Consider the following 13,099-nt stretch of genomic DNA (forward strand, 5'->3'; position numbering starts at 1 on the left):
TAAGGTAAGCTGTCACATCCCAGTGCCTTTGAGCTTAAATCCTCCTTTGATGCAAAGCTAAGTATGAAGCATGTAGAGAGAATGTGACGACCTATTATTAGTGCAACAATAGCCATGTGGAATTCCCCTTAAAGCCTAAACTATTACAGGAAAATGATTACATGAAAGGCCTGTGCGCCCCTGTGTTTATACTTCTAAAGTTTAAAGAGGATGTCCTGATTTATGATTACGGTCATCTGACTCCACCCAAGTGCACAGATTTATTTGGTGGGATGTCAATAAGCCAATGACAGTGTTCCACATCATCTGAAGTGGACTGCAGTAGAGCCACGCCCCCTCTTTTAACAAGCATGGCTGACCATTACGCAATGAGGGAGTGCAAGGCGTGTTTCAATCTATAAATCATATCGTTTAAGTATACAATTTTTGTTTAAACTGCTTTAAAAGTAAACATGAGATGTTATATTACTTTTATATGTCAAAATATCACAATAAAGATTTATAGCTTTTCCTCAGGACTTTTTCAAAAATAGTCGTCCATTGTAATGGACAGTGGATCTGTGTGTCAACGGAAAATTAATAGGGGGAATACTGATTTGATCTAATTTGCTAATGATACAATCAGCTTATAATGTATTCTATTGATCATATACACAAAATATTTATCTCCCAAGGTTTTCAACATACTGTTTTGTGGAGAAAGTAAGGATATCAGCCACTTTATCAACGCAAATAGTTAATCAGCCGATCACATGGCAGCAACTCAGTGCATTTAAGCACATAGACATGGTTAAGACAACCTGTTCAAAGTTCAAACTGAGCATCAGAATGGGGAAGAAAGGTGATTTAAGTGACTTTGAACGTGGCATGGTTGTTGGTGCTAGACAGGCTGGTCTGAGTGTTTCAGAAACTGCTGATCTACTGGAATTTTCACACACAACCATCTCTAGGGTTTACAGAGGATGGTCCGAAGAAGAGAAAATATCCAGCGAGCAGCAGTTCTCTGGGTGAAAATGCCTTGTTGATGCCAGAGGTCAGAGGAAAATGGCCAGACTGGTTCAAGATGATAGAAAGCTGCTACAGCAGCAGCAGACCACACCAGGTGCCACTCCTGTCAGCTAACAACAGGAAACTGAGGCTACAATTCACACAGGCTCACCAAAACTGGACAACAGAAGATTGGAAAAATGCTGCCTGGTCTGATGAGTCTCGATTTCTGCTGCCAATTTCAGATGGTAGGGTCAGAATTTGGTGTAAACAACATGAAAGCATGGATCCATCCTGCCTTGTATCAACGGTTCAGGCTGGTGGTGGTGGTGTAATGGTGTGGGGATATTTTCTTGGCACACTTTGGGCCCCTTAGTACCAACTGAGCATGGTTTAAACACCACAGCCTACCTGAGTATTGTTGCTGACTGTGTCCATCCCTTTATGACCGCAGTGTGCCCATCTTCTGATGGCTACTTCCAGCAGGATAACGCGCCATGTCACAAAGCTCAAATCATCTCAAACTGGTTTCCTGAACATAACAATGGGTTCACTGTACTCCAATGGCCTCCACAGTCACCAGATCTCAATCCAATATTTTTTGTACACATCTGAAACATAATTGTGTTCTGAACGGATCATACCTCATGTGCAAAACACAAAAATCCAGCCATTACAAGACATTAATTCATGACTTGCACCAGTGCAAACATTGCACATCATAACATGACAGCGTTGCCAACAAACATCAAATCTGTGAAATAACAACAGCAGCAACAGCCTGACAGTTGAAACAGCTAAGACATGAGTCAGGTTTGCAGCACATTCTTACCTTAGACTGGTGAGATGAGGCAGTGATGATGAAGACATCTTTACATAGTGAGAAAATCCTTTTGGTACTAATTATGTTCCCGAGCTGCCAACATGCGTGACAGGAAATAACAGTGCAAATGTTGCTAAAAGATACAGTGAGCATGACGAGCTAATTGAGTCTGCATAACAAATGTTCCTCCATTAATCCAAGGAAAAGTTACGTGCGTCGACTTCCGGGCAGGTGCGCTAATTACATTAATAACTTACAAACCAGCAGGTGGCAGCAGCGGACACGGAGCACGCTGCCCTTTAACCTGGGTGCGTTGGATTTATGTTACAGGGTGTCAAATACGTCACGTGTTAGTGTAGCAGCCAACTAGAGCTGACTATCTGAGCAAGGTAACAGGTAGGCTTCACCTCAATAGATGTAAAATAAAAAGGACTTTTACAGATCACAGCATCTTTGTTCTTTTACTGCAATTTAACTGGGACTTTATGGTACCATAGAATGTCTGGATTAGCTCTAAAATACAAATTATGTTTCTGATTAGGATAGAAAAAGGCAAATTTGTATTGCTCACGTTGAATTTCACACACCTTTGTCACAGCAGACATTTTGACTTGAAGTAATTTAGGTACAGGTGTTACTAATACCATTACCATTGGCTCTGTTATGTTCAGGTCAAGCCTGCACAACACCAAGACCCTGAAAATAAAGCAGTCAAATTAATGTCAGCCATTATTAATTTGATTCTTTACACCTGTGCTGTTCTTACTGTACATGTTAAGACGTCTTCTGTGACAAGGGTCTGTTTATCTTCATTCAAAAAGACAAATTGCACCAATTGGAACTTTTGCACATTACCTGAGTTGCACAAACTGTACTGCTTATTCCGATGCAGCTATAAACAGCTTTATTGTACATATTTGCTATGTTATTAGGGTCCGGGCAGCTAAGCTGCCAGGACACTATTGAAATCCTAGGTATTCTTCTTCTTCTTCTTCTTCTTCTTCTTCTTCTTCTTTCTTCTTTCGAGGAGATCATACTTCCCATGGGTGAAAACTCACCAAACTTTGCACAAAGGTCTAGTCTCATGCCAGATATCCTCAGCTGTAAACTCAAGCCAATAGTCCTGATGGTGGCGCTACAGCAAGCGTCTAACGTTCTTTGAAAATTCATAACAAATCAACCATACGTGCTACAGCTTCAACTTTCATCAAACTGTAGCCCCAATACTGAAGAAACTTTTGTATATTTAAACCTATTAAAAATTATGAAGTTCATCACTCTTTTTTTCAAAAACTGTAAAACTTCTTAAACCTATCTCCTCCCACAATTTTTGCTCAATTGACACCAAACTTGCTACAGAGCATCTTCAGACTGTCCTACAAAAACTATGTTTCTCAGATTTTTGACAGCATTTTGAATTTTGCTCTAATGTGAACAATTGGAGTCAATGTGAAAATGGCAATTAAACATCAGTTTTTCACTTATGGAGCAAATCAATCATTGTTACAAACAAATTACCAACATCTCCATGCTGTCTAGATGCAATATGTGTATTTTCAGATTTTTGTTTCGATAACTGAATTTTTTACAGTGGTTTGAAATCTGCTTTTCCATGCATGGACGGCTGCTAAACCTGCACGTCTGGCTTAGTCAATTTGTGAAGCTGCACATTGTCACTGACTAATTAGCTCAGTGAGATAGAACTTGATCCTTAGTCTCAGAGGTTGAGCGTTCAAGCCTCAGCTGATGCAAATGGCAGATTGTGTTGCTAAATTCCTAAATGTCTTCCAATTCTTCTGCTTGTCGCTCAGAATTGCCTAAAAATGCCTGGACCCGACCCATCGCTGCATAGCAGCTATAATAGTACTTTTTATTTTCAATTTTCTATTTTCTACTTATGTTCTTGAATTTTGCAGTACTTGCCTTTTTATTCCTGCTAATATCTGTTTCTGATTCTGATTTCTTACTCTGAAAAAGGTATAAAGTGCAGCCTTGTTTGGCAGCATTCAAGATGAAATCCAAACTTTTCTCAAATCTTTTACATGCATTACTGGTACTGGAGCCCAGAATTTACTTAAAATGTATTTACATAAACTGCTGGTTTAATTGTGTTTCATTTTATTTACTTATTTTTGTTTGTTTTTAAAGTTATTTTTGTGTTGTTTATTGGTTTATTTTATATTAAATGTCTATCTGCTTTGTCCAGCTTATCTGGTCACTGCCGCTGTGTCAGGTAAATGTCACTGGTTCAATAAAGCAATCAAAAAGGGCTTTCCCACGGCAGATAAGAAAAAGCATAGGTGGATCCAATAACATTAATGATGACACCTTTCCATTGACCTGTGCTATTGAGCCAACATGCACAAAAGCAAAGCACCCCTATAAGTGCAGTTTTAGTTAATGTTACTAATTATACCTGTGCTTTTTCTGCTATCAAAACGTCTGCAATAAAAAAGGACAAATGCTGATAACAAAAAATTGCACAGCTTAATGGCTATTGACATAAAGGACGTTCATAGCTACAAATTAAGGCTATTTGCCACAGGTGATCTAAAACCACAGGTGCCACAGGTGTTAAAATTGTGGGGAAACAGATCAGACAGACAAAAGAAAATCAAGTCAAATCAAATTTGCTCTTTTATTCAGTGGACAGGGAATGATCATTGCCCATGTATTCAGTCACAATAAAATTGTATTTAATTCAGCAAAGCACATCAACTGTTTTCTACATCAAAACTTGTTCAGCATGCTATTACAAAGCATTAAATGTGGAGATTGGAGGGGCAATATTTTTCAGCAATGCAGACTACATAGAAGCAATAGCCTGTAACCAAATCCCCCCCTTGTGAACAATAAAGTTTGAATTGATTGTAAACCAAGGAGACACTCATATAAATGTTTGGTTGCTGGCAGGGACTTTGACTTGACTCATCGCCATATTGGCTCAGCTGTAACATTTATGAAAAGGAAGGAAATTGCCAATAAGTTCATGTTCAGAATGGATCAGTTTGGGGTATTTAGGATGTGATTGTCCCTGACAGCATCACACAAAAGGGAAGAAATCATCCCTAGCCATTAGCAATGGTCCAATGTGCATGTGTTTCTATGTACATGCGCGCGCATCCACATCTATGTGTGGGATGTGATGAGATGTGAACCCCTGCTGCTGGGTAACCCCACTGTGTGAGATCTGACAGCTCCCACTGCTGTCTCTATGACAGGATAAAAGAGCGTCTATGTGTGTGTGACTCAGATAGTGAAAAGGAGGAGGAAGTGGCCAAAAAGAAAAAGAGAAACCATCGCTTATTCACACAGAAAATAAACACATTCACTTGTGAACATCTCTTTGAAAGCTTATCTGTGCGAGCACGAAAAAACTATGTCTCACATCCTTTTGAAATCCACAACAAACGCCAACAAGGCCTGATGGTATCTGCTGGGCTGACCATTATAAAGTAGAAGGAAATCTGAGATTTAAACTCATCAAAAGTCTTAAATGTAATTAAGCCCTCTGTGCCGTCTTCAGACAAGGAAAGGCATCATGGGAACCTTCTAACTTCTTTCTCAAGGCATGAAAACATGAAGACATTAGAGGCGCCAAACATCTCCTCAGTGAACTCTCCGCTAACATTTCTGACAGCTACAAAGTCTTAAAGTGTTGATAAGTAAAATATATGCACAGTTAGGCTTAAGCCTGCACTGCAAGATAACAGGTGTACATTAACTTCCCACTTTTAAGTAAACAAAATACAGCACACTAATAAATACACCCACGGAAATCTATTAGAGATGCACTTTGCAGTTCTGGGTCCTCTTTGTTGTTTGGTTAAAAGCAGTCCAAGCGTAAGAAAAAACTCAGCCTGCAAACATACAATTTACCATGACATTTGTGAGGTGGTTCTTACTCTCAGAAAACTTTGATGTATTTGTAGCGTTTCCAAGCCATTTGTACACTCTGGCTATAAAAAAACCTGACTTCCATCAAAGAGCAGGTAGAGCGCACACGGACTTCACTTATCAACAGTGAATGGAATCCAGCATTACATATTAGTTCTTAAGTGTGCTTAAAGTATTAAATACTTGGGAGGATTTCTGAGAGTATCCCTGTCACTGCAGCCTGGGAGAACATGAAGGCAGATTTTCATGAATGGAAAATTATTTCACAGGCTCAATGTGCAGATAAAGATAAGGTATACAGCCTTCTTTTGATTCTCTGTGTCACTCATGAGTGTTAAATGAAGCAATGCACAATAAAATAATGACATAGCATTATTCAAAGGTGTAGACTCACATGACTTGGACTAGAGTCAGAGCCGAGTCACAAATTTTGATGCCTTTAGACTTGCCTTTACAAAATCAGTAAAGGCTTGGACTTTAACACCAGTGACTCGCAACTTCAATTGGACTTGAGCCTTTTGACTTGAAAATACTCGATACCTTCCTCCAAGGCCAAAGATTTAAAAAGCATGTTATTTCAATTCAATTATCAATTCATTTCCTGAATCAGCTAATGATCACGCTATTCATTCTCACCAAGTTAACACTCATCTCCCCTGTTTGAACCAATCAGACTGTATCAGGGTGAGGTGCAAGAGAAGAACCAACGTTACATTAGTGATCGCCGTTTGGCATTGACGATGCACAAAGAAAGGTAAGCCAAGGCTATTATTAACATAGTTAGTAAGCTAATGCTTAGCCAATGCTAAGCCCCGTTTCCACCACGGTTCAGTTCAGTTGGTGCACATTTTTTCGACTCCACTGTGAAAAGTTGTGGATGGTACCAATGGAACTGTTCTGTACCGTCCCCATTTTTTGGTCACCCCTCTGTTGGGGTACCTTGCACACAGATCTGGTACTAAAAGGTGGAGCTGTGAACACTGCAGTCTGTTGATTGGTCAATAGTGGACAGTAGGCCCGTTTCCACGGCAGGAACTTCGGGGTAATTTTACGGGGCCGGGGCCATTGGTGCGTGTCTCCACCGCAGGAACCACCCCCAGAGGACAGAGTTCCGGAACTTTTACAGGGGCTAAACAAGTCCCTGCCTCGGGGTAGGTACTCAGAACGGCCCCGAAAGACTCCTGGCTGGGGCTTGGGGATTACTTGGTGCTGATTGGATATACTCAAGGAGGGATGTGACGTGAACAGAAAGCTACAAAATAGCCGGCATTTTTAAAACTCAGCAGACGAGGGTTAGCTCGTTCATATAGCTTCCGCCGCCATCTAAAAAAAACTCACTAAATGGCCCGTGAAAAAAATATTTTTTCCAGCAGATATCTTAGTTACAACATGATTGAGCTAGCAAAGCAGTTTTGTGTTGATATGTGTGGTATTTATTCAGTTATGGGAAATCACGATGTCTAGAAAGCATCAGTAGTGGCTGCAGCTGACAGGGACAGCTCACAACAGCATCTGTTAAAAGCCTCCCGTTGTCGGATACGACATGAAACTACTCCAGTTAGCTCAATCATGTTGTAACTAAGACATCCGCTGGAAAAAATATTTTTTTCACAGGCCATTTACTGAGTTATTACAGACACCGCTAACAGCTAACAACGTCCCTACGTCGCCCCAGTCAAAATGGTCGCGCAACGATTACGTCACATCCAGAGCCCGTACCTTTACAGGAACCTTCCTCGTACTCCGCTCTCTCAGTGGGGACACGGCGGTTGAGAGAGCCGAGCGAGAGGACGTTCCTGTAGTAGTTCCTGCCCCCCAAATAGTACCAGGAACTTCTTCAGTGGAAATGGGCCTAGTCACTCTGCTCAGGGCTGAGTTGTGGCTGGTTTTGGAGCTTATATAACCACTGTTCGTACCGTGGAGAGTTGTATTAGTAAACTGTTACTATAAAATGAAAGGATGTTTTGCTGCCTCTTGCAGCAGCTGGAGTTGGAGAAAACAACTTAATTCACTGGGCCGACTGCCAGCGACTTTTAAGGTGGAACTTGTAGTGGTACTCAATGCATGAGTTGACAACATGAATCCATCAACACACCTTAAAATTCACTGACAACTTTGACCATTCCTTTAGTTTTTATATGGCATACTACACTTTTAGTAATGAGTAGATCTTCTAGTGTTTATATATATTAATTTCAATCGGGTTATGTGAACTGCATATATTCTAAACCTCACTTGGAGAAAAAAAAAAAAGGTGTGCCAGAGCGCCATTCCTGTGGGCTCCAGCAATACTAAACCCCCTGAGCTTGCCTTAGCAGGACTAAATGCACAAACCCGCTATTTTAAAATACCCCATGGAGAGAGACTCTCACTGCAGCCTGTTCTATTTTGTTCTGAAAATGTCGGCGTGCAATTTCGTTCTGTGGACGATAAACAAGGTGCAGACTTCCATCTGTGTCACTGGTGATGAGGAAATAAAGTGAGTGCTGGACGGAGCAGTGAGTGACAACAATCCCGCCCACATTTAAGAGTACTGTTTGTGGTGGAAAAGCTAGTGTCTAGGTACCATGTCTGAAGGGTTACTTTTGGTTCCAAAGGTACCATATTGAAAGAGTTTGTTGGAAATGGGGCTATAGTTTAACAGCTAAGTAACTAGGTTGTTTTAATGTATCATTAATCTGTTGTTAAAATGGCATTACATTTGGTGAAGTGTACATCACTTGTTTAGGGCTTGCAACTTTAAAGTTTAGGACTTGGGACTCCACTCAGGACTTGAGTGCAAAGACTTGAGACTTTCTTGTGACTAGCACTTGGTCCCACCTCTGGCGTTATTGTTCATATGTAACAAAGAAGAGAGCGACATTTTCTTAACACTTACCCATCTTCATCTGCACTCGTCTAATCAATACAAACATTGATACCATGTTTACACTTTCTCAGTGAGGTTGGAGCAGGGTTCAGGAACAGATTTAGAAAGTCTTATCTCATATCTGACTTCACCAGAATGTGGAAATGTGCTACATCCCCCTCTGAAAAATGCATGAGGATTTCTAAAAGTAAAGAGTTCTTACCAAACCTCTTCGGGATAACATTTGGCAGTGCCGATTCACTCTGAGAGAGGCAGCCAGACAGAAAACTGCTGGAATAACAGTGATGCAGGCTGAAAAGGGTTATATTTTACCCTCCTGGGACAGCTGTAATTGCAGCCTGCTCCCTGACTGGCACACATCTTGACAGTGAATATTAAGAGAGCACCTACAAAGTGGCACGATCTCCAATTTAAAACGCTGTTTTGTTTCTGTGCATTACAAAACTAAAGTGAAGGAGAGCTGTTGTTTTGGATGAACTACTGCTGAAAGTGATTTCACTTTCTGCTCTCCAGCAAACTGCAGAAATTTGGGGGGAATAAAATAGGAGGTAGGATTTATGGTCATGAAAAACTAATTTTGGGGATGCTACTGTGGTGATTCTACTTCATTTGATCAAGACAGAAAAAGCTCAGCCCTTGTTTTCTTCCTATAACCGTCACTCCACAGATCTTAAAATTAAAATGATGTATTTACACATTCCGGTGCCAGCAAAGGAGGAGAGTTTGCATATCCAAGTTTTTGGATATGCACCAAGAAAGTGGACAATTGCTCATTCTTAATGTGGCATGCTGTGTCATATCTGCTTAAGTTAAAAGCTGTTTACTTTGAAGTGAGGCTCGACTCTCACACAGAGCAACATTTTAGTGATGCATGACTGTTCTCCTTTGCAGCCTGTGGATGACTCATGCCTCTGAGTGACTATCAGGATATACAGCTGAGGGCAATGTTTGTTTCTCGAAACACATCAAATGAAAAATCAGACAGGCGTTTTCATCACTGCGTTACACTGAATGCCCCTCCCTCAGCACACAGAGATGTATTTTGCTTCTCAAGGTTCATCAAAGTTTCATTCCAGGTGGAATATATCGGTTGAGTAAACTCAACGCTATTAATTTTTCCCTACTATCTCCTGCTGATTTAACAATGATAGGTACAAATGAAGCTCCAGGTAAATCGTTACCTGCCCTCTTTGTAGACTCAGGAGGTAGAGCACATTGTTCACTAATCATTAGGTTGGTAATTTAATTCCCAGCTCTTCCAAACCTCCAGAAGACCTGAGCCCTTAAACTCTCCTTACAGTTAGGCATGCCTGCATTGTAGCCCATTGATTGAATGAGAGGCGAAACTGAAATTCTTTTGAGTAAAAGTTCAAAATAAATGTGGACCATCTATCATAGTGAGTTAATAATGATCTATTATATTTAAAGGACCAGTGTGTTGGATTTAGTGGCATCTAGTGGTGAGGTTACAGATTGCAACAATCTGAATATTGCTCCTCTCATCCCTTCCTTTCTAAGCATGTGGAACATAGGATGACCTTCACTGCAATGTAAAAATGTGTAAAGCCCTATCTAGAGTCAGTGTTTGGTTTGTTCTAGGAGACTGTAGAAATGTGGCATTGCAGCATGGCAGACTCCATGGAGACCACCAGAGGACTCGCTCTGTATATAGATATAAACAGCTTATTCCAAAGCCCAGTTCAGACCAAGGATTTCACAACGAGACGAAACAGTTTTAGAGCAGTCTTAGCTCAACTCAAGCCAGCTGATGGTGTCACCTGCAACTCAGCTGGTCAAACTGCCGGCGGCTGGTTTTACAATGTAAAGCTCGTCACCTGTTTCCACATCGGCCTGGAGTAAACCGGCAGGTTTTTAGAATGTTGCAGGACGGCGCATTGCAAGTAGGTCCCTGTTTCAACTTGTCTTATTGAAACTTTGGTCTGAGCTGGGCTTAAGCTGACAAAAACACAATTTTTAGATTCAGGTGACTATACACAAATGAAAACATAATTCTGAATATTATATTCCATTGCTGCCAATAGAGCACCCTAAATCCTACATACTGGGCCTTTAATGCTACAGTTGGTGACTCTGAAAATAGCTTTTTGTTGTATTTCCTAAAACTGTCACTAGATCTACAAAGTATTAAATGAGACACATTGTGAAAAAAAAATTGTTCCCCTCCTCTTTTTCCTATTGCCTCTAATGGCATTTGCACCACATACTCTCCTGCAAATCACGGAAACAACCAGTCAGAGTCAAGAAGTCTCTAATGTAACTGTCGATTGTGTCACTCACTGCTCGTAAACTCTGATCAAACTGTCAACTGGGCAGCGCTAATCAAATATGAATCAAGATTCTGTTTCTTTGCTTATTTCTTGTATCAAATGTTCTCAGAAACATATTTTAGTGTACCGTTTAGCTGTACAATGAGAAAGTTCCGGACTCATGTGAGAAACAGTCAAGTGATGCACCAAACACCGAAACTTTCTCTCGTTACATCTAAACAGTATACTAAGATATGTTTCTGAAAACAGGCAAGAGCTCGGTAAAGCAGTAACAGAATCCTGATTCATATTTGATCAGTGTTGCCTAGTTTGACAGATTTACCGCAGTGAGTGACATGAGTGACAGCTGTGTTAGAGACTCCTCTGCTCTGCTTTGTTGTCTTTATTCACCTGTAGTAAGGCTTTTATAAGCAATACGAGGAGGCAAAGGAACATGATTTTTTCACAGATCATCATGTACTGCTGTGTGGACGTAGTGACAGATTAGGCAAATGTAACATAAACGTTATTTTATAAAAGTTAAGAACTACGGCTTTCACTTTAGTCATTTCCAGGAAACCCAATAATGCTGAATCTTGCAAAGGGATGTTAGGACGGCACATTTCTATCAATGAGGGTAAAGTGTTAGAAATGTCACTCAATAAAATGCAATACAATTCATTTTTCACACACTATAGCCTCTAAAATGATCATAAAATTTAAACAAAACCTCCCTAAAAAGTTTCAACATAAGATGATCATTATAAACATCATGAAATTAGGATTTACTTCAAGGCTGTTCTATTACTAGATCATTATTTTCAGCTAAGTGTACCTAATAAACTGGTAAGTGAGTGCAAATGTCTATAAGGCTCTTGTGTATGCATATAGCAAAAAGACCCAAGCTCCCGTCACAACCATTTTTGACAGAATGACAAAAAACTTAAAACCACCAGGCAGAATAAAAGCAATTTTTACTTCAGGAAAAAAATGTGACAGTTGTGATGTGAACAAAACAGAGGAGGAGTTCATCCAACCCTGATGGGAAATGATGATGAATCAAAAACCTAATAACACAAAATCTGTCCACAATTACTCTTTTGTCAGGAACAGTCAGGACAATAATCATCCGCTTCAACTCTCCACCAATTTTCCAATCCACTCTGTCACACTCTTAAACCAGAGGCAAGCTGTAAAACTGTTCAGTGAGAAACATATTCTTGTAAATACTCCCCAAAAGGCACTCCGCAACAGGAATATGTTTCAGCAAATTCACTCAGGCACATCAATGATTGAAAGAGTAAAAACAGAATTTAAAAGTTAACCTCAATAAAAGCCAGCATGCAGGATTCCCCAAGTGCCTCACCTACTAAAGGAGACGTTGCATATGTAGGCAGCCAGGCTCACAAATGTGTATCAACAGACAACACACACAAGTTAAGAGCATTCATATGTAACAAGTCAGCCCAGATAAAGCCACTGAACCCAGGGATAAAACGTTCAGTAGTAGGTCGTAATAAACTGCAGCATGTTGTCAGTCAAGTGAGCACCAGCTCCAGCAGTCACTGCAACCAGAGTCTCCTCACTGACATCTCTGATCACCCAAACTCAGTCCTTGTACTCTGTGTACTTTTTGGCCGACCCGTGCACCTTGCTGGCGGGGTACTTCAGTCTGTTCAGGGCCATTTTACGAAGCACCGCTTGAGGCAGGTCCACCCGACACTTCTCGGCCAGCTCCACCAGGTAGATCATGACGTCGCTGAGCTCGTGCGCCAGCTGCTCCCGCTCAAACTCGGTCCAGTCCGGCAGGCCCTCGGCCACCTCCCCCCGCCACTGGAAGAGCTCTGACACCTCGCCCACCTCGCCGACCATCGCCAGGAGCAGGTTGCGGGGCTGGTGGAACTTATTCCAGTCCCGCTCGTCCGTGAACTCAGCCTGCATCCGCCTAATGTCCTCAATGGTGGGCTCGGGGCTGAAGGTGAACCTCTCCGCCCCGGTGCCTCCGTTCTGCAGCCTGGCCGGTGCCGCCTTGGCTGCTCCGTTCAACACAGCGGAGTGTGGCTTGTTGGCAAAAACATCATTGCCGCCATTTAAACACACCGATGTGTCATCACCATTTAATCCACGGGCGCCCTTTCCGTTTGTAGCCATCATGTTTTATGGTTTTAACTAGCGGTGCCTGTGGAAAAGTCTGTAAACTACCTGCTCAGCAACTACCACGCGAAGAAGTCCCGCCAGTAGTCCAAACGGAAATGA

The 13,099-nt window shown here is 41.3% G+C and overlaps 1 protein-coding gene across 1 annotated transcript; it reads right to left on the bottom strand.

Annotated features, from left to right (window-relative positions):
• Nucleotides 1-11,802: 11,802 nt before the first annotated feature.
• Nucleotides 11,803-13,099, bottom strand: dctpp1 (dCTP pyrophosphatase 1). The gene has a single exon (XM_033625219.2). It carries the CDS (start codon nucleotides 12,995-12,997, stop codon nucleotides 12,452-12,454), a length of 546 nt encoding a protein of 181 aa, XP_033481110.1. The 5' UTR covers nucleotides 12,998-13,099; the 3' UTR covers nucleotides 11,803-12,451.

This window comes from Epinephelus lanceolatus, chromosome 3, assembly GCF_041903045.1.
Source record: "Epinephelus lanceolatus isolate andai-2023 chromosome 3, ASM4190304v1, whole genome shotgun sequence".
NCBI classification, from domain to species: domain Eukaryota; kingdom Metazoa; phylum Chordata; class Actinopteri; order Perciformes; family Serranidae; genus Epinephelus; species Epinephelus lanceolatus.